The sequence below is a fragment of the Aulonocara stuartgranti genome, assembly GCF_965226115.1.
Source record: "Aulonocara stuartgranti genome assembly, chromosome: 13".
NCBI lineage: Eukaryota > Metazoa > Chordata > Actinopteri > Cichliformes > Cichlidae > Aulonocara > Aulonocara stuartgranti.
The window spans coordinates 23075864-23100449 of NC_138949.1; the positions used below are offsets into that span (position 1 = coordinate 23075864).

At 40.1% G+C, this 24586-nt stretch overlaps 1 protein-coding gene across 9 annotated transcripts in view; it reads right to left on the reverse strand.

Moving 5' to 3' along the window:
- Nucleotides 1-24586, reverse strand: part of ryr2b (ryanodine receptor 2b (cardiac)) — an 83820-nt gene that overhangs the window by 1241 nt on the left and 57993 nt on the right. For 7 of the 9 annotated variants that reach the window (XM_082557442.1, XM_082557437.1, XM_082557435.1 and 4 more), the window contains 26 exons: nt 24323-24374; nt 23906-23956; nt 20581-20680; nt 20140-20219; nt 19291-19367; nt 19058-19131; nt 18748-18828; nt 18450-18538; nt 18062-18190; nt 17609-17713; nt 17282-17363; nt 15919-17195; nt 15688-15749; nt 15074-15215; nt 14838-14924; nt 14385-14597; nt 14100-14230; nt 12719-12761; nt 9788-9924; nt 8907-8967; nt 8417-8563; nt 8069-8203; nt 6984-7140; nt 6792-6856; nt 3477-3577; nt 1452-1503 (listed from right to left, as the gene is read on the reverse strand). In XM_082557442.1, coding sequence (XP_082413568.1) covers nt 1452-1503; nt 3477-3577; nt 6792-6856; nt 6984-7140; nt 8069-8203; nt 8417-8563; nt 8907-8967; nt 9788-9924; nt 12719-12761; nt 14100-14230; nt 14385-14597; nt 14838-14924; nt 15074-15215; nt 15688-15749; nt 15919-17195; nt 17282-17363; nt 17609-17713; nt 18062-18190; nt 18450-18538; nt 18748-18828; nt 19058-19131; nt 19291-19367; nt 20140-20219; nt 20581-20680; nt 23906-23956; nt 24323-24374 — 3730 coding nt within the window. The remainder of the gene's footprint in view (nt 1-1451; nt 1504-3476; nt 3578-6791; nt 6857-6983; nt 7141-8068; nt 8204-8416; nt 8564-8906; nt 8968-9787; nt 9925-12718; nt 12762-14099; nt 14231-14384; nt 14598-14837; nt 14925-15073; nt 15216-15687; nt 15750-15918; nt 17196-17281; nt 17364-17608; nt 17714-18061; nt 18191-18449; nt 18539-18747; nt 18829-19057; nt 19132-19290; nt 19368-20139; nt 20220-20580; nt 20681-23905; nt 23957-24322; nt 24375-24586) is intronic. The other 2 variants (XM_082557438.1, XM_082557441.1) reach the window with 2 other exon arrangements.

The window sequence follows — 24586 nt, forward strand, 5'->3', positions numbered from 1 at the left end:
CTCAATCATGTGCATGTCAGTAATCCATGGAAACGTGACAGGTTTGAGTCACATGACTCATAACTAAAAGCCCTAAAACAAAGGATGTGGAAAAAAAACCCTCTCTTTGAAGCCTTTGTGACTCAATGAGAGAGAGGGCATGAGGTAAGGTTATTAGGGAGTTTTCCATGTACTGGGACTGAAATGTAGCCTGTTCAACTGTACAACAGGCTGTAGGAGCTTCTGCTCCTTAAATAGTACATACCACAAGGGGATTGGGGGACCAGGCATTCCCGTTCAGGGGCCATGCATAACCCTTGGTTATCACTGGGGAATGGAGGATTGTATGGTCCAGCTGCAACACTTCATCTTTATGCCAAAGCTGCCACAGCTCCTCTACCAGCAGCTGCATCATGATTAAGAACCATGTTTTCACATTCTGGGGCCACCAGGATGACTACTAGTTTCTCCATTTTAAGTACTTTCACCCTGGCTGGGGTAAGCTTTGATTTCATGGTGGCTAAGTTCATGTGCACACTCAGGAAAATGGCTGAATAGGTAACAAGAAGAAAGTTAGTCTTTTATGGTAAAATCTAGCGCACATTAGGATGCAAGACTACTGGCATCCTGGAGTGTTTATTTTGTTATGTGCGCAGACAAGTCTAAAACCTTTCACTTTTTTTGACTAGGTGACTGTAATGGCCATTGGGAGCAAGAAGTTTCCACTTGCATTCTTTAGCAGACAAGTAGATGAAGAAAATCAGAGCAAGGCTGAAAGTCATGTGCATGGTAGAGACAGTGCTAAAGGGGTCGGTGTGGAAAACAAGGGTGTAAAAGAAAATCTTCAAGACTGCGCATGTGCCAGGATTTCTAATCAATAGTGACAGCTCTTAGAGGACATAGCCTACGAGAAAGAAATATTTTTCCACCAAGCAGCTCCTCTTTCAAGCAATATCTGAGAAGAACAATATGCTGAAGGAATATACCCAGTATATCTAGGAATAAGTCCCAGAACCCATTTGATTTGAAATGCCCCAAGTTCAAAATGTTTCAGGTGGATTAAATCAATGTAGTTTTCTTTGACTGTGAGCAATTGTGCCATGAAACTGTAAAGATTTACCTTTTTAAAACATGCCACTAATTGCACAATGTTTTGTGCTTAAGTGGAGATGTATTCATAATGGCAATATCTAGCATGTATATTGTTATAAAATATGCGTGCCAGGAGTGATAAGGCTTTTGAGAGACAGTGTGAATGCATATTCTGTCCTAGTTGAAAAGGTTACACCACAGCTCTGTCATTATCATGGTAAATGTGTGAAATAATAGGTCACTGAGACACGAAGGGAGTATTTTTGGAAAGCTATACTTTGGGATTTGATCTTGTCAAAATAGTGTAATTGTTTAGGAAATTTAAAAGTGCACATCTAGTTCTTTGGTTTGATCATGCTATAAAAAGACGACAATTATACCTGCCCCGTGTGTTCCGTCTCATCCTTGTTAATAAGGTACATCAGAAAAAATCTGCAAAGACACAGAAGGGGGAGTTATGCAACAAGTTTCAAATCTTTCAAACCACCAATGATTTCATTTGGTTCTGTGAAAACTTAAATTAACAAACTGTTCATGTAGTAGTCAAGTAGAAGGATTATGATGATTACGAATGTAAATTGGATTTCAAATGCAGAAATATAACCAGCAATGTCAACCTGACAATCAGGTTAAAATTACCTTTAATACTTGCAATTATTTGATGATTGACAAGCAAGAAATAATGAAATCTAATGATCCTTTGGTTTATTAAATTATGAGTAATGATGCTACAGCCTATAGACCTTTATCAGGTGAGCCAAAAATGTCAAATGAGGCACGACTGTACATACATATTCATGAGCAAAGAAGAGTCCATCAATCAGGGGATGCAAACACATCCTGCTAGATCCATACTAATCAGTCTCAAAAGCGCTTGCCACAGGCAATTATTGACATGGCAACAATGTACAATGCAATGACACCTTCAAAGTAACCATTTTTACTTCTAGCAGAAAAGGTTCCTTCATGTTATGCTGAAAAGCAGTGAAAAAGACAAAATGATAATCATTTTCTAACCATGACAACTTAATAAGCTTGAGTGGGGTTATTGTTTTCTGCCTTTAATACCTTCTATTACACACATTTTGTTATTTTTATTAGCGTTTCATCCTATTGTACTTATTGTGGTACTCTTGAGCATTTCAATTAGCAGTCTGTGTATGTAAATGACTATGGCTTTCTTAATGTAATACATACAGCTTTACATAGGTGTCTTATAATATACAGATAAACTGTGTTCTTGGTGGATACAGAGTTTGGTCAAATGCATGTATTTTTAGGTTAGGAGGTGTTTTGATTCTTACTGGACTGTCATTACACATATCACAATAAAATGATTAACAAAGCACAGAGACACTCACAGACCACTTTATTACATATATTTTGCTAGCACCAGGTTGAATCCTTTTTGCCTTTTTCATGGCATGGGTTTAACAAGGTGCTGGAAACAATCCTCAGAAATGTTGGTCTAATCTGTTGCTGCAGATTTTTCAGCTGTACATTAGTAATTCAAATCATCTCTTCCACCACATCTCATTGGTACTCTAATGGAGATATGGGGACTGTGGAGCTACAGTGAGGAAACCTGTCTGAGATTATTTGAAATGTGTGACATGGTGCATGAACTTGCTCTAATCAGCCATCAGAAAATGTACACTGTGGTTATAAAGGGATGGCTGTGGTCAACAAAACTCAAATAGGCTGGGATGTTTAAATTATGTTCAGATGATACTAAGAAAATATTGCTCATACCATTACAACACCACCATCACCAGCCTGATACATTGTTATGAGGTAGGATGTATACGTATCTAATGCTGTTAATGCCAAATTCTGATCATGCCATCTGTGTGGTTGTGTGGAAAACCCAGGCCAGCCTGTCTGGCTCTAACGGCAGAACCAGAAAATAATTTACTGAAAATCATCTTTTTTCTCCATTGCGATGCTCAGTTTTACCTTCAGCAAGTCATTGCGACCATCTCTGCGTGCCCAAATTCACTGAGTTGCTGGAATGTCATTGGCTGATTAGTTATTTGCATTAACAAGCAGTTGAACAGGTATACCTAACAAAGTGGCCATTGAGTATAAGTGAAAAATAGAACTTAAAGACAATGGTTTGAATCTGAATTGTAAGCTGTGGTAAACAAAGTTTTATACTGAGAGCTAAACTTGAGAAAGGAGATGAACTTATAGCAATGATTTATGGAGACATACAGATACACAGTCAAGTGTGTTAATTAGATTTATAATGTTTGCATTTTATAACTGTTCAGTGGTGACAAAGCATGCATAAAACTTACAAATGTAAACATGACCAATGCGTAAGAACTTAGTTTTAATATTTCTAAAATTAGGTCGAGTTGATATCAAACCCAGGCATAAAACCAGCGCTTTGATGAACTCACAGATAGTTGGCCAGGTTGTGCTCCTGAAGCGTGTGAGTCTCAAAGCCATGAGGAACCGTATCAAAGTATTCACTTCCCATTCCACATATAAAACATTTGGTCTGCAGGAAGAGAAAGTAAAATGCAATGGTTCATGAAACAGATTTGGACAAACATGATGTTCCCCAGACTAAATTAGAAAGACCAGAAGCCCGTTGTTTTAGTGCTCTGTGATTCAAATGTGGTATTTAGCCTGCTAGCACAACAATCTGACACCTTTTTTTTCTTAAACAAATGCACTGAGAGGACACCCACATAAGGAAAATACAAGTAAGAAGAGAAACCTAATATTCCTTTTGCAAGCCACTGTGCAACACTTCGGGGATACTGAAAGTTGATTCTGATCATCTGACCGTAGCTTTCCCAGCCTTGTAAAGAGGACAGTTGTATAATGATTAAAACTCAAATGAGCCATGAGCAGCTGAACACACAAAGAGTTGGGAAATGGTCGCAATCACAGCATTAGAAGATGTAGTCTTAGGGTTTTCACATAAATGCCCTCCTTGACTCCCCACTCAAACCATGCGTTCCTCCCTGTCCAGGATGTGTACATCCTTGTAACTGAAAAAGCGGTCACCAGTCTTTAGGTGTAAACAGACAGCAGAGTCCTGGCCTGATGAGTAAGGTCTTCTGTGTTCTGCCATCTGCTAAGCCAGTGGCTTTCTTGATATATAATAGCAGTCCTCTCGTTACTTAAATGCGTACACTATATTGTTTCATTTGTGTCAGGGGACCCAATCATCGACACATACCAATTTTTGGCTTGTTTGGGGGTTTGAATGTCACAAAGACAAAGTGTTTAAAAAAAAAAGAAAGATGCTTTGGGAAAACCAAAGAACCTGTTTGTGCTGTGACAGTGATTGAAAAGAAGCAATAACGAAATGTGTGTTTTGAGTTTAATGCATTTTAGGTCATTTCTATTTATGGCAAATAATGGTGGAATGGAGCTCAACCTGATTTATCATTGCTGAGAGCAGCAGAGCTTAATACCCCTATAATACAACATCTGGAAAAGCAGGTGTAAAATCTGTGACACTGTTTTTTATTTTGTGACACAATGACAAATATAACATATACAGTAGAAAGCAAGAACACATTAGACGAAGATGTCGGAAAAACTGTCACAAGCCTATACCGAATTAACACAATGTATCGCTATTTTTAACAGTTTCACAGCCCCAGCTTGCATCTGCTCTATTCAGCCTTCAGCAATCTGTAAAATATTTTATTTTTGCTTGAATTTCTTCTGAATGTTTTGCAGTCAGCTGAACCACAGCTCTTTACTATATTTTATGTTGTTATTGTTTTCTCTGTGAATGTGGAATGGCAGATGCTGACTTAAATGTTAATGACAATAACAACTATATGAGTACACTCTTTTCAGACAGTAGCTCACCAGTTTTGTCAGACTAAGTGTACTACCCTGTTTCCTCAGTCTGGTAATCAAAGGTCTAGTTTTCGATTACTTGGCTGCCTCTCCTGCACCTTTGGGCTTTTTTGCTTCCTTCTAGTGTCAGACTGTCTTTCTAACTTTATGTCTGTTTTTAGGTTCTGATTCTCACGGTTTGTTAAAGCCTTATAGATATACCAGTGAGGGTTTTAGCCTGGCTCCCTGGTTCACTGGGTTCAGCAAAATAACCCTAACAAATAACTATTCTTTAAATAACAAACAGTGCATTTCCATTTGTTTTTCTACTCCTTCTAGCTTCTATGTATGGGCACATGAGCATTCAAACATGAGAGAAACAAGACTGAAAGACTGAAAACAACAAATGCATATTTTAAGAATACTTTATTATTTTTTAATCAACAATTTGTTTTTGTCAGACTAGAGTTTCTGTGCTGACAAGTCACTAATCATTCAAGAGAAAGAGATAATGGTACCCTCTCATTAGTGCTAATGGTACATTTGTTTCCTGTGAAACAAGCCCCATAACTGAATGTACTTCCTTTATGTAATTGTATGTGTGTATGTGTGCAGTTTGTTTGCTCCCACATACTTAAGTTACAGCTGAAGTCTGTACTATGAAACAGGATTTCATCTTATCCAGGTAACTTCAGGATTAACCAGAGTTTTCTGTACTATGAAATGCTGTTTCACCACCTACTGACCAATCGAGTCTTCAGAAAACAACTGATTTGAGGCCTGAGGGATCCTTGATCTCTCAGACTTCTATGCACAGATAGTAGGATGGTCTAAAGTTTTTCAACAACATCTGAAGCCTTTGTGTTTCATAAATATTATATTACTATATTGTTTTATATGCTTTAAAACATGATTTGTATGTTTTAACCTTATGCTAAAGTCTACATTTGAATTCTGATATATATATATATATATATATATATATATATATATATATATATATATATATATATATATATATATATATATATATATATATATATATATATATATATATATATTCATTATTCTGAGACCATTAAAGGATGCAGCTGAAAGAACAAAAAGTAAAACAAAAAAATTAAATACTAGATTACTTGTCCTAATTGTAGAGCTATTAAACTGATAAGTCTGTCAACTTACACAGTTGGCATTTTTCCCCACTTTCCTTTCTGGCTTCAAATAGGCTAGACTTTGTTAATATACTAGATCTTTTACAGTCTTCCTGTCCAAAGCACCAAAAGCATACACACATTCATGCAGCACTTCTAATACTAAACAACTGTGCAGCACTTTTCCTCTCACACACACTGCTTTGTGTGCAGAAGCTGTCATGTTTCGTCAGTATTATTTGCTTAACCTCTTGATATTTTTTCCATATTATTGCTTTATCCTCATTTCCAAAAACCAGGAACTCTGCTGCCAGAATACTTATCCATCTATGTTTTTGAGATGCTGCCAGTGCCACAAAGAGAGGAAACCTGAGTTAATAACCAGCTTTGTGTGACCACTTATTCTGATTGCTGGTGTTAAGGTAAGTGAATCCAGGTAAAAGAAAGACACTCTAGGCATGTTGAAATCGCTTCATAGTACCAAACCCTGGTATCAAACTTAGCCACAGAAGCTGCTGCTACATAAACATGGTGCAAAGGACAATACAAAGCTTTTATAGGACATTTATATCTCACAATGCTGGATTATGTATTGTTGGAAATTGATTTTGCTCAAAATATGGAAACAAACAAAAGAAATTGTGGTTGCTTACTGCAATATAATGCGTATATTAATAACAAGTGGGTTTTTTTTTAATAACAGGGCTATCACCAATAGAAATATACTGTGAATGTGTGAGACAAAGTGTCAAATCTCACCTCCATATCCTCCTTCACCTGTTCCTGTTGGTCACGAAGCTCTCCAAAGGCATCAATTATCAAGCCTAAGAGCAACATCATGAGCTTTTTCAGTACATGTTGATGCATGATAAATTCTTTATTTCCAGTTAATTTTAAGTTGCAAAACAAATTCACCGTGTGTGTGTGTTTGTGTGCGTGTGTGTGTCTTACCCTGGATAATGGCCAGGAGGATGACAATGACAAAGAAGAAAAACGTAATATCAAAGACAATCCGTTCCACCTCAAACTCATCTCCAGCAGGATCCTCGATCTCATCGCCAATTCCACCGCCTGCACGCACTCCCACATACATGTGGAACATGTAACACTAAAATAAATAAATAAATATTCTGTATGAGGATCAGAGCACTTCTCCCTCAATTTATTCCTCCCTTTAACTTTGCTAGTGGTGTGAAGTATTGAAGAATACTTGTTAATATTGAAGCTCAATAAAGAATTTATTCTCTGCATTTTCATCCCTCTATTCATGTTTGTTGCTATTGGGGAGAAAAAATATTAAACTGCCATTACTTCTACATTTTTAAACAATAGTGCAAGTTTTGTTTCTCATCAATCTTCTCAGACATGTATTCCCCTTCGGGGAGTATAAGGCAAGACAGATTAACATTCAAGTTGTCTAGCAAGGGCTACACTGTGCTTTAACTGCCAAGGACAATATTTTCCACAAGGAATTTGAACAAAATCTAAATATCAAAGATTTTTCCATACAAGTCTTCTGCTTTGGATTCATACGCTTTCATTGTACTCGTCTTTAAAATGGTACGGCAATGACTGTAGAGCGATTGATACAACAGCACGGTGAGTGAGACTGAGGGTTTACCGTAATATCCCTCACCTCCTATATTAACAGGGCTTCATTCAAATGCTTTTACTTCCCATCCGCCTGCATATGTGAGTGACAGTGGAGTCCATATTAGAATAGAGCAGGCAGTGGGGTGTTAATATTTTGAGTGGCCAAACAAAGGGCTGTGCTGAGGCTTCGGGGGCTGTTTTCTCTCAAAGTGTCCATCATTTTATAGAAAAAAAAACTTGATGGAATAAGACATGAGGCTGTTTTCATTTGAACAATAGGGATCCCTGTCAGAACCTTCCTCTACCTCTCTCACTGTGCAGGTAGAAAAGGAGGTGGGTGGCTGTGTTTGCATTATAAAGATAAGCACAAAAAGATAGCGACGGTGATAAGAGGCAGATATATGTGGAGGGAGAGTGTGTGTCAATATGCACATTAAACTCACAGTAAGCATGTCATTGCACTTCATGTCTTGGATGTCCTTGTCATCACTTTTGTTGTAGAACTTTCTGAAGAAGTTGAAGGCTACAACGGTGTAGAGGTACACCACAACAGCCAAGAGGCCCACGGTAAGGATCAACTGACAAGCACACATACGTAATTAGAAAATGACAGACAGAGGCAGACGGGCTTTAATACACTACTTCTTCTTTAATACACAACTCAATATAACCTCACAAGGTGAAAGCAAACATCGGATGCATTGTAGCTGCACCCATGAACACACATGGAAACTGATGGAGAGAGAATTAAAGACAGATCCACGCAGATATGCAAATGCACAAACACACACCTGTTTGCCATTATGTGTGACAGAGGAGAGGATGGTACGAAGTGTCTTGAAACCCATAGCGATATCCAAAAGGTGGGCAGCAAAGAAGAAGTTGTTATAATGTCCCAGAAACGACATGGTCATGTACCATGCCAAGTACAAGAAGGACTGTAAGTGCACACACGAGCACAACCAAACATAAGAAACACAACCAATATAGATTACAAGGACAGATAAAGAGACAAATGTGTATTTTAGATAAGTCGAATAAAAAGGATATTAACATCTCCTCCTCTGCTGTACGCCCAATTTTATCAAAACAAATCGTAGCGTGGTAGAATGACAGATTAACAAAAGAGGAATAGGCCATAAAATATCGGATACGTTTTACAACCACTGCCTGGTAACATTAACCAAATAGTTAACATAAATTGCAGGCTGTAACACCTTTTCTTTGGCTTATAACCAAACTGAGCAAAAGTCATAAACTATTAGATGCAATCCAACTTACATTGTCAGTGAAAACTACACCTAGTTTCCAGACCTGATACTTCATGTCAATGGAGTTGCATCTGAAAAAAAATATGATATGATTAATTAATAAAAAAAATAATTGATAGACAATAACAAGAACAATTAAACAAGGTCAAAATGTTAGTGATTTAGATCAGAGCCTTGACCTACTGTGTTTTTATATTTTTAAAAACACAGTCTCAGTTATGGGGCTTTTTCTTAGAATATTATGTTCTTCCTCAAGTACAGCATAATGTTCTAGGACCTTTTTTTACCTGTTACATAACATATACACACAGACACAGACACACACGCACACAATGTTCGCAGAACCATTATTAAAAATGCCACGGGCTATTAATAATCATTTGCCTGAAATGTTATTTTACTAACAAGGCCCACACAAGAGCCAAACATAACAGTAAATAAACCCAGACTGTTAATGTATTTCACCAGAGACCCATTTTGTAGTCCAATTCACTTCCACAGTAAAATGCATTAGAAAATGGGCTGTATCGATTTCATATTTAAATTTTTCTATGTCATTCCCAGACAGCCTGTATACTAGCTATCCTCCAGATAAGTAGCTGCATTATTGCGATCACTGCAAGCTTCTTTGTGTACAGCTGCCTACCTAATCCATATTATGGAGGCCTGTCAGGAAAGAATTATTTGTATTTATTAAAATGCATATACAATATAGAAAATGAGACTGTGTTCTTGCATGCATTAAACCTTTCTATAGCAATGTCATAAATAACGAAAAACTACACCATAATTTTGTCTGAAATTACACGCAGAGCTACATAAATGACACATTGGACCTCAGATGTTTCCCATGAATCTTTTTAAGAATGCACAATTGCAAACTCTACTCACAGAGCACTCCAGGCAGCATCTCTCTTGAGCCTCTTCTTTGTTTTTGTTTCAGAATTAAGGTCTAAAGCAGCCTTGTCCAGACCTAGGAGTTCACTTATCTTCTCGCAGCCATAAAAGTCACCGTACTTATCCATCACCTGAACAGGGAAGAAGACATGTTTGCATCGTGACGCAAGCAATGTGTTCTTCAGTGTATCGTCACATGAATTACACAAGACAATGATAAATGGTATTTGGAGTAATACTGAATTCTGCATAGTCTAAGTGTAACGAAACAAAGATTGTCAGACACTTGTGTTGCAAATGTTTTGGGGGTGTTTTTGTTTAGTTTTGCTTGTTTGGACAGTTGTGTGAATGACTGGCACAAACACTGGTTTTAAAGTAATCAACACATTTGTGTTGATGCAGACTTTACCATTTACCTTCCTGATAGAATGCACAGGCGTTGCATCTTGGTTTAAAAATATTGACTTAGGCTCATGACAAATACATGAGTTTCAACTTTATGTGACTGAATCTATTAAAATAAGAGCCAAGCTTTATTATAAAGCCCATTTGTCATTACAAACCCAGGCACTCTGAAGTCTGGCAAGCAATATCACAAACCTTCTAACCATCTATTTTACTGCAAGTTCTTAAAATGATGCAATCAAGGGTATTAAATGCAATGTGGGAGTGCCAGGTGTATTTTATGTAGACCAACTGTCCATGAAGTGGCAAAAAGCCAAAACCAAAGTCAAAGTGCTTTAATGAAATTCAAAGTCAAAACACTACTTTCCAGTCCTGACATTTTCTTCTTTAAATGAAGGTGTTTGTGCAAAAATTACTTAATAAATTATTAATTACGCCTTACAACCAGGTGCCTATCATAAAACTTGCAGTGTATAGGCAAGGGCCACATTGCAGTGCAGAACAATTTAACAAAAAGCAAGCTTTAGTAGCAGACTACATAGTCCAAAAATGCATACTTCAATAGGTAAACAAAAATTACAAGGAGCTCACTGAGAGTAGCAGACAGAGAACGACTCAACAAGGACAAAATGGAACACATTTCTATGCTGTATATACACAGAAGACTGACTACTCCCGAGAGAAGAGTGAAAACAATCAGGGAGTCAGGGGAAGACAGACAGGAAGCAAAACTAGCACACAACCCTCAAAGGATAAACTCAAAACCAAATAAAACACAAATCAAAAACAGCAGTAACACTAGAACAGCACAGAAATCATGACAAGAACCAGAACTCAGGAATGTCAAACAAGAATCAGAAGAACTAAGCCACTAAGTTTAACCTAATAGGATGATATTGAAACCATGATATGAAACCAAGACCCAAGCGAATAAGTATTAGAATATCAGTAATGCCTAACAGAAATCCAAACATTAAACTACAACTTAACAAAACCCGAGAGCCACAGCAGTCGCTGTGAGAACCCGTCATATCTATTTTTTTGTTCAAATATACACTGCCAGGAAAATGCAATATACAGTACTGCTGTGAAATAAAATCAATACTTCCAAATATCCCTTCAGAAGCTGATGAGTACTACCATAAATACTAGCTGGATGTGTCTATGAAACCATATCACCAAAACAAAATGGCAAACCTATACTCATTCAAGTGTAAAGCACAAGTGATACAGTGAAATAAAGTTGTTGCTAACACTGTTCCTAACAAATCACTTCAAATGAGAGGGGAACAGCAGCATGTTCCAAACACTGAAGACTTTAAATATTTAAATAACTGCTTCCCCTGATAAAATGATCAGTGAATGTAGTTTGATGCAGCACACAAGGCCAGATTTAATAAGTCATCCGCATAAAGTGAGGCTGCAATCGCAAGAATGTGCCAATAAGAGTGGAGCAAATTAGCAGCGCCAAAATAACACAGTACATTAATAAAGTGTACACATCTGTTTCTATTGAAATTACTGTTACTGCCGCACATGCATGAATGTGTGGGGTCTTTTTTCCTACGTGCTACAGGCATTTACTCAAATCAAATAAAGCCATCTGACTCTAATCTGCCTGTACAAAAAACAAATACTGTATTCAAAATGTTGATCTGCATTCATTGACACCTTAACAACATTAAGACTTAGACACAAGTCTAACATGTGTGAGATCTGATGGTAGTGCTGCAGAGATCCGTGTGGATACTTTTGAGCAAAGATAGGTTTTCAATAATATTTCTGTGTATAAATGTGACTAAAAACCAAACACAGCAAAATGAAATACTCGCTATAAAACTCGACTTTGCTGCTGATAATACATCTATGGCTTGCAGGCCTCTTGAACTAGGCAACTAATCCTTCTCCTCCTCCTTACACTCTACATTCAGTTCTGCTCCGCTACCAAAAAAAGAAAAAGCAGAAGCACCAGAAAAATATGGGACACTGGTCATTCAGGGTAAGTACCTGCAAACCTTAGTAAATCACATTTGGATGATTGATTTAGATACTGTCCTCCCTAAATTCTGCACTCAGAAAGGGAAAATCCTAAGGCCAGCCAAGAAAGTAATGTGTATGTGTCTCTTTAGTAAATCTCAAAAGTAGTTATTTTAATCCCAAAGGAGGTAATCCCAAACCCTTAGTAAAGCCCCCAGTAGCTTTCCTACCAGTGCATTACAAGTTGAATTTCTATGAGTCACATTAAGTGTTCCTAAATTGGGGGGGAAAGACCAAAAAGGGCTTTCTTAAAGCAGACAATGACAATGATCTCCTTTTTTAAACTACAGAGACATAATCAATGAGAAGGCTGAAGGTGTTGCACTGTCTATTGAGGCAAGAAAATCATTTTGGTATTTTACAGGGAAATAATGACACCTGTGATGAAACGGTAAATGTCATTATGTTTCTTAATGCAATGTAACTACATGGAATATGCACATAATTATATAAATGCATAAGCACTTTTAGACCAGACCTTACCTTTCTCTTCACAAATTTATCCCAGTAATTGCTTGGAAATGATCTGAAAACATAAAGAGTAAGAGACTCATTCATATGGGAGGAACAGAAACTGTAACATTTACTGAAGCAACATTGAGTGAAAAATTTCAGCCTGCCACTTCAATATGTATACACTCACCAGCCACCTCATTAGTTACACCTTGCTAGAAACATGTTAGGCCCTATTCTGCCTTCAGAACTGCTTTAATTTACAGGTGCTGGAAACATTCCCTAGAGATTGTGGACTATATTGACAGCACAGGGTCATGCAGTTCCTACAGATTTGTCAGCTGCACATGCATGATGCAAATCTTTCATTCCACCATATCCCAGAGGTATCCTATTGGATTGGCATTTGGTGACCATGGAGGCCATTTGAGTACAGTGAACTCATTGCCATGTTCAAGACACCAGCTGGAGATGTTAACTTTGTGACATTGTACATTATCGAGCTGGAAGAAGCCATCAGAAGATGGGCACACTGTGGTCATAAAGGGATAGATATGGTCAACAACAACACTAAGGCAGGCTGTGGTGTGGAAATTATAATGTTGATAATAAGGGCCCCAAAGGGTGCCAGCAAAATTACAGTCACAGCATTACACCATCAGCAACCAGAACCCTTGATACAAGGTCGGATGCAGCTATGCTTTTATGTTGTTTACACCAAATTCTGACCCCACCATTCAGATCTAGCAGCAGAAATCAAGACTCATCGCACCGGCCGACATATTTCCAATCTCCTATCGTCTAATTTGGTGAGCCTCTGTTTATTGTATCCTCAGTTTCCTGTTTTTAGCTGATAAAAGTGTCACCCAGTGTGGTCTGCTACTCTAGCCCATCTGCTTCAAGGTTTGACATATTGTGCTTTCAGACATGATACTGAGTAGTTATTTGAGTTATTGTTGCCTTCCTATCAGCTCAAAGCAGTGTGGGCATATTCCCCTGACCTTAGACATCAACATGGCATTTTCACCCAAAGATCTGTCGCTCACTGGATATTTGCCCTTTTCTCTGTAAACCCCAGTTGGAAAATCCCAGTAGATTAGCAGTTTTCTGAAATACTCAGACTAGTCCACCAAAAACAATGCCACTTAAATCACCTTTGTCCCTCATTCTGGTGCTCAGTTTGAAATTCACCAAGTCGTATTGATCATGTCCTCATGGCTGTTGCCATGTGATTGGCTGATTTGATATTTGGCTTAAAGCCAAGTCAGTCAAGCCTACCTAATGAAAAGTCCAGCAAGTACTAGGTGTCAGTAGCAGGTTTCTTAGATTTGAAGTACAAAACAGGCTGTTATTTGATTTTTCCATTACTTTATGAATAAAAATGATATTAAAACACAAGTCATGAACATACGGGGTGTTAATTGCCAGTCGGTCCCATTGGCCTTTGATGTCTTCCTCAGGAGGCTGTTTTGTCACATAGAGTCCATCAAACTCCAGCCTTCGTGCCACTTCCTTCTCACGTTTGAAGATTACTAATGGTACCTTTCAATCAAACGCACTACAATAGTCACTATATTCTTTGAATAAGTACACCAGTAATACACTAACAAAACATTCAAGTTAATAATTTACTTCATGGCTCTTGACAGGTAAAAAGTGATTATATAAAGTGAAAGAAGTTCTTAAACTGGTATACCTTGAGGCAGTAATAACCAATAATACAACAGAAGGAGATGATTGTGTGTGCTACAGCCAGGAAATTGAGAGAGGGCTCCATGTATCCACTGTTTTCTTCAAGTACAAAATACACTCTGCCCTCACTGTTGTTGTCAGCATCAGAGTTCAGTTCTTCACCGTAAACAGATGTGGTCATTCCTTCCTCTTCTTTCAGGGTAGGAAACGGTGTTACCTTGGGTAGACAGTAGACCAAATATATAATACTTAAGACAAAGTTGACTTTTTTTGACAAAATATTAAAAACCATCTTTTTTAATATAAGAAATTCAATGTTGTTAAAGTAAAGCATCGACCGAGACTACCCAGTTTGACTCCCTGGGCTTCACAGCATGAAGTAGCAAATAATGGGCAAAAAAAATATGGACAAAACACACAACAGCACAAAATACTTGTCTCATTAGCACATTCCCACCTTGTAGAACAGAAGGACGAAATTGATTGCAAAGGTGATAAAAAGAGCCAGCAAGCGCAGATTATAAAAGTTCCTTGCAAAATAGTTCTGGAAAAAAGAAACAGAAAAAAATCTGAGGTGTGGCCTTTATATTTATGTGACTGTGGAGGAAAACTGACGTGGGTGTAAGGATGCATCCTTATCTACATTGTACTCATACATTCACAGCCATGTGTGTCTCTGTGTGTGCATATTACCAGCAGGCTCTTGTTATGAGTGCCAATTGTCTCCCAAAGGGCAGATTGTTGGCTCTGTGGTTCTTTTAACTTATTTGAGAATCTCTTGGCTCTCCCCCTTGCCTTTGCTTTCTCATTTCCAATTTTCTTCTCAGACTTCTCTCTGCAAATAATCCATACGCAAACAGAGGGAAAGTCAAACAACCTTACTTTGACCAATATCTGGGATGATGAAAGCAGAATTTTGCCTGTGAAGATTTCAAACTTTTGATGTTAAATGTGATCTTAACCTTTGCTTTAAGCCCACATGAAAAGTCAGTGGTTTTTATATTTGAATGGCAGTGGCTCAACAGTGTAGTGGTCAGCATGTTTGCATAAGACCCAAGATTTTAGACCAGAGGGACACACAAATTCAGCCTCAGGGAATCAAATCAAATAAAACATGCAGGTCCATCTGTTGTTGTAACCCCTTGAGAGTTAAGGGAGCAGCCAGAAGGAGCAGCCTGTCATTTAGCAAAATATTTTTTATTGGTTTTAAACACACATTTTAGCGACTGTAACACTTAAAGTGTTATTGAGAAGTTAAAGAAAATCCCTCTTTGAGAACCAAATAAGAAAGCATGCAAGAGACTCACTCTGTGTTCATTTTTGTGTCTTCATTTTTATCCTCTGTGGTTGTGTGATCCTTAATTTGCTGCTTGTAAAATTCATTAAGAATCAAAGTTTAATATGAAGCTCAAACAGTATCAAAGTATTACAAATCAATGAAGCTTAGGACAAGTCCACACAGATGAAAAACCTTGGGAAAAATAAAATGTACTGAGCCACGAACATTAAATAAAACATTCTGAATGTAATTTTCATACCGTTATCTGATGCTTCTCAAAATCAGAGGAAGCACTGGTCCTGGAACTTGTGCTGAACAGGTCATCCAGACTGGCAGTGAGGTCTTGTGCTACAAGTTTGTATCGACCTTCCTCTTTCTTTAGTTTGAGGCCAAAAATGCTTGACAGTACATCCACCTCTCTGGGGGAGGTCACAGCTCCCATCTGCCCAATCTCCCTCAATTCTCTGTGGGACGAAAAACTGGCAGAGTACCTCCTCGGCTGATCCACACCACTTGGCACCTCTGTGACCTCATCAAGAGTTGGTTCAAGGATACCGCCAAGCAAGTCAGATATCCTAATCCTTTTGGCTCCCTCTATGAGCCCACCACTCACAAAAGCAATATACAGCACGTATAAGATGCTGTGAAATAAAACATAAATGGACCGTACCTGAGCCATACAAATGAATCGGACGAATAGAGCAGCCGACATGAGGATATCCTTCAGGGTCATCTTCATCAGTGTCTTTAGGTTTGTCAGAGAAAGTAGAGTTGAGAGAAATAGCCACCAATGAATCATGAAAAACATTCCCTGATTGCCCAGGCGTCGTTTATCCTCGACTTGTTTCCCAGTATTTCTTTCTCCGGTGTTAGAGCCAGATATCTGAGCTGCAAGCTGCATCTCAAAAATGGTGTCCTCACAGAAATTGACAAACATTTCCATTTTCTCTCTCTCTGCACCCTCGTTGACAACATCAAAAATGAACTGCCTCTTCGACTCTTTAACCTGTGGCTTCTCCCACTGTGTACGGCTATATTCGCTGATCTCAAAGTAGACGCGTTCGAAGCGCTTCCCACTGCCGAGGATCTCTATGCGTCCTAGACTGGGCTGAAAGTAAGTCAAAACACTTTCTGCCAGTTCCAAGAATGTCTTTAGTCTTGAATCGTTGGGCATGTGTTCTGACAAGTTGGTGAGGAGAACGGTGATGCTGAAGCCAATGTCTTTTGCTGGCTCATGGAAGCGATCCACAAAGGCCTCATAGTTCACAATTTCACCATCATTAGTCTCCATGCACGAAAGCAAGAAGTGGATCTCAGCCTGCGAGAGATGCTTGCAGTTTTCCATGGCTTTCTGGAAGTCCTTCCTGGATATGCTTCCCTGACGATCAGGATCATGTTCTCTGAAGGCTTCTGAGGAGGTGAGGTCTTTAAGTTTGAGGAACATGTCAAAAAACTTGAGAATCATTTCCACATTGCCTGACGATTCCACCAACATATCCACCATTTGCTTTCCAGTAGTTCCATTGACAACATTACCTGCATGAGGCACAGGAATGTCCTTACTTAATGATAAATGGTAACTTATTACTATCACAAACTGCAAAACAACAGAAGATATTTACCTTCTAACATGGAAAGCAAAAACACAACCATATCTTTCTGTAAATCCATGAGCTCCTTTAGAAGCTCTATTTGCCTTGAATCCTGTATGTGCAGAAAATATATTCATAGTTAAATTTTCATAAGTTGTACTACTGATTTCACATATTACACTGTGGGCACATTATCAGAGGACAGTTTTATATTAAAAATAAATCTGAACTAAAAATGATGACTGCGGGGGTAGAAACCCTGCAGTACATGATCACCTAGAGCATTGTCAATTTTATGTCTTCTGAATTTTAAATGGAAACATGCATGGTCACTGTGAGTGGATTAATACACTGTACCTGAGAGAGCTTCATCTGCAGGTGCGCAAAGACATGGAGGAATCCCACAACAGCGTCCCAAAGACGGCTATGAGCTAGACTCTGCTGGTTCCCAGTACACGGACCCTGCATGCACACTCTGATAATATGAGCTGCTAGTAAAAGCAAAGTGAACTTATAGAGAAATAGACAGCTCTTTGCAGAAGCCCCCGGCTTGTGGATTTATGTAGAGTGTCTAGATTTAGACACTTTACATCTTACCCATCACAGAGTGCTATTACGAAGCAGTTTGATTGGTCCTAAATTAATTCTGCAGCATGACAAGAATTTGAAATATACAACCCCAAATTAACAGACTGCTGGGATCCTTAATTAAACATTTTAAAGACTACATTGTGGAACAAGTTCAAGTTTAATGAAGGCTACAGAGCTGGGCAATAAAATCACTATGGAATGTAATGGAAACAGACTTACCTGTATGTACTCAGTGAGAGTGTTGAAGACCTGTTTGGCCACTTCAATGGCCTTGGAGAAGTTGTGTTGACCTTGTGCATCAATCGCATCCTTACCTGAGTAGTACCAGTAGAAGTCACTGATGGACTCCTACAGTGTAGCAGAGGAAAATGTTTGTATTTCATGAGCACAACTAAAACGTTCTTTTAGAGACAAAACTATTGAAAAAGACAAAGAACAAATCCAATTCTACTATTGCACTCCAGCTAATTTAACTTTGCCTTATCTTTGGACAGATCTACTTGAAATTAAATCAATCAATCACTAAAACATTAGGCTCCACAAATGTGCCTTAAATGAAACACCAATACACAGCATTACAAATGAAAACTCATCACAGCGTGCCTACCTGTATCCTTAGTAAATAGTCTACAGTGGATATAATGATGTTGACAGTGGTGTTGTTGCCTGTTTGTGTTCTCAAGTAATTCTGGAAATCTAACACATAAGCAAAATATTATTAAAGTGGACAAATTGTTAAAAGTGAGCTTTGCATACATTAGGATTGGACAATATATATGTAGTACACAGCTGTTATAAGTCGCTGTTAAACTACAGTAATTTCCATCTATGTTTCTTCAATATATCAATATATTTTTGTGAACTCTTTGACAGAATGTAACTGGATACAGCAGAAAGCAATTAACCTGAGTTGTGTCCTTCACAGAGCAGCTGAAGGAAACGGAACAGGTCACAGGTTAGGTCTTTGTCAGGCATCACCTTTTCTCCTGGGAAAAAGATGGACAGAAAAAGGTGAGGGGAAAAAAAAAAAAAGCAGAGGTCTAAGGTTCATAAACCGAGTAAGAGAATGTTCAAAGAATGAAGAGAACAGAAAATTAGGCCACTTTTGACTGTAAATTCAGAGTATGTTCAAGGCCATCGATCTCACAGCTGGCTCTTCTGCTGTGACATGGATTAATAGTAATAAATTTTTTTTTGCCTATTTGAATACAGTACCTGAGCTCTCGTCCGTGGCCATGCCTAATCCCTCTGCTTTGTTCTGCCTCTCAAAGGCATTCAGATCCAAAACACTGAACAGAAGAAAAGCAGGCACAACCACACAGAAAAAGAGCACAAGTAAAGCACTTGTACTCTTGCCTTTTTTATTTTAAATTAAATCAATCAGTATTTGAAACCTGCCAGCCTTTATAACATTTGACTTGATATCTAATTTTTCTACATTTACTCACCTGCATGACTGCATGAGCCCAGCCATGCTCTGAAAGAAGCCCACATCTCGCTTCTCTTTTAGATAATCCAGCATTTTCTAAGCATCAAAGACAAGGTCTGATAAATGGACGATCTGATTTGAAACAGGGATAATTAGATTTATTACTGTGAGCATTGCTGCAGTAAGATGACAAAATTTGAAAAGGCTATGTTCTAATAAGGACAAATAATGACACGAGGGCACTTAGTTTAAACATTATTGTAGACCTATTTAACGTCCTGCAGTGAGACCAAAAAAAATCATTTTAATTTCCACAAACAGGCAAAAAAATTAGGACCACTCACAGATATATATGTATAATGTAAGCTCGGGTAAACACTCATAGTTCATATTGGTGGATGCAGGAGAAGTATGTAGATGTAAAGGCCTGCCCCAGCTTGTCAGGAACCAAATCACCATGATTAGATCTCTGAAATGGAAAGGCTTTCAAGGTGCCCATGGTCAGCACTGGGAATGCATACAACTTGCAGGATCTGTTGCCTTCTGGTCACATATTAAAAGGCACCGTCAGAGATCACACATCCAGCAGGGCAGACACAGAGGACCAACAGGTCACAGTGTTTTGGCTGACTGGTGTATCATTAGATACTCGTTTACTTTAAACTGAGATCTTTGATAAAACAGTTTCTTCCCTAAGTTATTCAATCCATGGTAATCATTTGTTTTATTATATAAAAACCTGAACTCCTATTTAAAATGAAGAAATAGCGAATGTCACAGAAGGTATATATCAGATCTATTTTGTGAATGCCAAGAAAAAAAAACCCATGTAAATAGTTTCAGGGGGAAAGCAATGAAATTACTGTACCTGCTGAACAGTGGCATTTCCTCCATTGAGAATAGCAATGCCTAACTTCAGTGTAGGGGCAATCATGGAGCCTATGGCACCTGAAATTAATCAAAAGAAAAGAAAAAGCATGGTACTGACTCCAAAGAATAACACTGCATGATGCACATTTGAAGAAAGGAGTGAAACACACTAAGCATCTACTCTCTTCACGTCAGTCTCAAGAAAATGAGCACTAAATCAATCAGAAAGAAAAAGATTACTTTCTCAGTTCCCTGCATGTGGGAATCTTTGCCGAGTATTCAGCTAACACAAATACTCTGACTTACTGCTGGCACATCTAAAGCAACAACATAATAAATTAGAAAGCAAAAGATTAATCTTAATATTTAAATTTCTATGATTTTAATATATTTTTCTATTACATTAAAATATTTTCTAATATTTGAATGTCTTTCCTACCTTTGCTGGCGCTGATAGTTTGCAGGACCATCTCAGAAGCTCCACGACAATGTAACCTGGCTTGCTGGTACAGCAACTTCTGTTTCTCCATCTCCTTCTCCTGAGGCAATGAAAAGATAATTCATGTTTTTATACACCATTTTATCAAATTGAATTTAACATAATGTTGACTATTAATAATCTATAACACTGTTCACAATAGAAATTGTAAAAACTAACTGTTAGGATGCCTGGGTCGTCGACCCAGGGTTTTTGAGTTTACGATATTATTTATACTGTCTAGTTTTTGGTTTCTTTAAGTTCTGTCTTATGGCTTAGGTCTCTGTCTTCTTTAGTTGCTCTGTCTCCCCTATCACCTGCATCCCCTTGTCTAGTTCGCGTCTATGTGTATCCTAAGTTCCTATATCCCCGTGTTCAGTCAGTGTTTGTGTCTGCCCTGTTCCCACGTCTCTGTTCCCTTTGTAGTGCCTGCATATGAGTCTGTGTCTTTGTTCAGTCTGTGTTATGTGTTTCCTGTTTTACTTTGAAAGTCCATGTCTGATGTTAATGTGTCTGGTTTTGCTTCCCCTTGTCTCGTTAGGCCTGATTTGCCCCAGCTGTGTTTCCCTCCTGTTACCCATTCCCTGATTGCTCCCTCTGTGTATTTAAGCCCTGTGTTTCTGTGTCTGTGTTGCGATCTACCATTTATTTTGCTGTGTGTTTTGTCAATCCGCCGGTGTTAGTTTATTTTTTGACCTTTTTCCCCAGTTATGTTATGTTTGAGTTCAGCATTAAAGCTGTTTTGGTTTAAGTTCTGTCTCCGGAGTCTGCACCTTGGGTCCTATTCCTGTCTGCACACAGCCACACCTAACAGAAGATCGCGACCAGAACATGGACCCAGCAGCACTCGCCCCGTCTGAAGAGCTCAGGGAGGATATAATTTATTTAGTGGATAAATTATGTGACCTGTGGCTGAATCATTCTGGGGAGGAATTTCAGCGTGCTGTAGCGAACCGGCTACAGCGACTGGTTTCTGGTCTCCCCTGGCTTTTGGACTCACTTCACCCACTCATACAGGAGTTTTTCCTTAATGAGCTTGATCTGCATCCCCCTGTTGCTACCACTCACCTACCCAACTCGGAGAAAGATGTGCTGCCCAGCCCACCGGACTTGCCCGGCCCATTGGAGCCATCACCGAGGAGGAAGCGGCGGCCGCACCACCGGCGTGTCACCCCACAGCTGGACCCCGGGATGTCAAAACAACCGGCTGTGGTGAGCAAAAAGGACACTTTTTCTTTTTCTTCGGGCCATGGGACTATTTATTCTGGGGCTATGTTTTTTGCATCAGCTGCTCAGCCACGGGGTCACTTAGCTGCACAGCCGTCTGTCTCCGCTGGAGGGTCCGAGGGGCCCGTTCAGCCGTCTGTCTCCGCTGGAGGGTCCGAGGAATCGCTTCAGCCGTCTCTTCCTGCTGGAGGATCCGAAGGGCCCGTTCAGCCTCCTGTCGCCGCTGGAGGGTCCGAGGGGGGGCCCGTTCGGCCACCTGTCTCTGCTGGAGGCTCCGAGGGGCCCGTTCGGCCACCTGTTTCCGCTGGAAGCTCCGAGGAACCGCTTCAGCCGTCTCTTCCTGCTGGAGGATCCGAGAGGCCAGTTCAGCCACCTGTTTCCGCTGGAGGGCCCGAGGGGCCCGTTCAGCCACCTGTTTCCGCTGGAGGGCCCGAGGGGCCCGTTCAGCCTCCTGTCTCCGCTGGAGGGCCCGAGGAGCCGCTTCAGCCTCCTGTCTCCGCTGGAGGGCCCGAGGAGCCGCTTCAGCCTCCTGTCTCCGCTGGAGGGTCCGAGGAACCGCTTCAGCCTCCTGTCTCCGCTGGAGGGTCCGAGGGGGCCGTTCAGCCACCACCGGCTCCACCGCCTGGTCCGGCCTCTGCAGCTCCGCCTGGTCCGGCCTCTGCAGCTCCGCCTGGTCCGGCCTCCGAGTGTTCAGCTTCGTCTGCTCCTGAGGTCTCCATGCTGTCTGTTCCTGCTCGTCCTGTCCGGCCTGCTCGTCCTGTCCGGCCGATGACTGGACGTCATTGCTGTCATGGACGGCCCCCTGAACTACGTCGCCGTCAGTGCCTCCCGCCCGGCCGGCCTCCTGATCTGCTCGGTCGCCGTCGGTGCCTCCCGCCCGGCCGGCCTCCTGATCTGCTCCGTCGCCGTCGGTGCCTCCCGCCCGGCCGGCCTCCTGATCTGCTCCGTCGCCGTCGGTGCCTCCCGCCCGGCCGGCCTCCTGATCTGCTCCGTCGCCACCGGTGCCTCCCGCCTGGCCGGCCTCCTGAACTGTTTTCTGGGCTCTTGGGCCGTCAGCCTCCGGGCCGCCCCCCTGAACTGCCCGGGTTTGGACTATTGTGCTGTCAGCCTCTGGGCCGGCCCCCTGAACTTTTTGTGAACTGTTTTTCCTGGCTGCCTGCGCCTGTCATGAGCCTGTTTTTTGTTCTGTTGCTTTCCGGGCACCAGTGTTTGCACTTTTTTGTTTTTGGCTCAATGTGTTTCATTTGTTTCGAGCCCTCCATCCTGTTTCCCCCGCCGCCCACCCTGGTTGGGTTGTTTTGTTTTTGTTTTTTTTGATTTTGATGTTTTGGTTTGGGCTGTCTGGAAGCCAGCCCTTAAGGGGGGGGTACTGTTAGGATGCCTGGGTCGTCGACCCAGGGTTTTTGAGTTTACGATATTATTTATACTGTCTAGTTTTTGGTTTCTTTAAGTTCTGTCTTATGGCTTAGGTCTCTGTCTTCTTTAGTTGCTCTGTCTCCCCTATCACCTGCATCCCCTTGTCTAGTTCGCGTCTATGTGTATCCTAAGTTCCTATATCCCCGTGTTCAGTCAGTGTTTGTGTCTGCCCTGTTCCCACGTCTCTGTTCCCTTTGTAGTGCCTGCATATGAGTCTGTGTCTTTGTTCAGTCTGTGTTATGTGTTTCCTGTTTTACTTTGAAAGTCCATGTCTGATGTTAATGTGTCTGGTTTTGCTTCCCCTTGTCTCGTTAGGCCTGATTTGCCCCAGCTGTGTTTCCCTCCTGTTACCCATTCCCTGATTGCTCCCTCTGTGTATTTAAGCCCTGTGTTTCTGTGTCCGTGTCGCGATCTACCATTTATTTTGCTGTGTGTTTTGTCAATCCGCCGGTGTTAGTTTATTTTTGACCTTTTTCCCCAGTTATGTTTGAGTTCAGCATTAAAGCTGTTTTGGTTTAAGTTCTGTCTCCGGAGTCTGCACCTTGGGTCCTATTCCTGTCTGCACACAGCCGACACCTAACACTAACAAGTTAAGGCTCTAACAAAAATTCTAAGCAAGGAATATTAAACACAAGTCGCTTACTTCAAAGCTTTCCACCTCCTGCTCTTTCTCTTCGCCCTCTCTGCTACAACTCTTGAAAAGCAAACACATAAAGCAGGGTGGTGATGTGAAAAGATGTAGAAAATACAAGTAAGTGGATACAAAAGAAACACCTAGTTCATAAATTCACAGCACCTTGCTTTGATATGTGTTGCATGCGCTATTCACCAAAAAACAAAAGAATGAAAGTAATTAAAAGCCACATTGTGCATTTTGTTTCTCTCTAATTTATTGCTATAGTTTTAGGAGCTGGTGAATGTTGTTCAAGAAGAAAATTCAAAATACTATGATAGTACAATGTCATATATGTAACGTTACAGGCAGTTACACTGCATGCTTTTGTAAAGGACTTCAAGACATGAACAGAGATTTGGACACTACTAATGAGTGTTCTATTACCTTGGCCATAATAGCAGCGTAGGGCTTATAGAGACTGTCAATTCCATCCTTACTGTGAACAAAGGAAACAAATGAGACATTAGTGTGTATCAAAGTATGCACAAGTTCAAGTTCATTCAAAACCCCTTACACTGTTGAAGGCACTACTACCTTTAAACACCTTATGCGGACACAGTTAATGCCCAAGTCTACCCAGTGGCATTGAACATGTTTATTGACCTTAACAGACAACACCTGGATACTAACTAATCTGATTAAATCTCT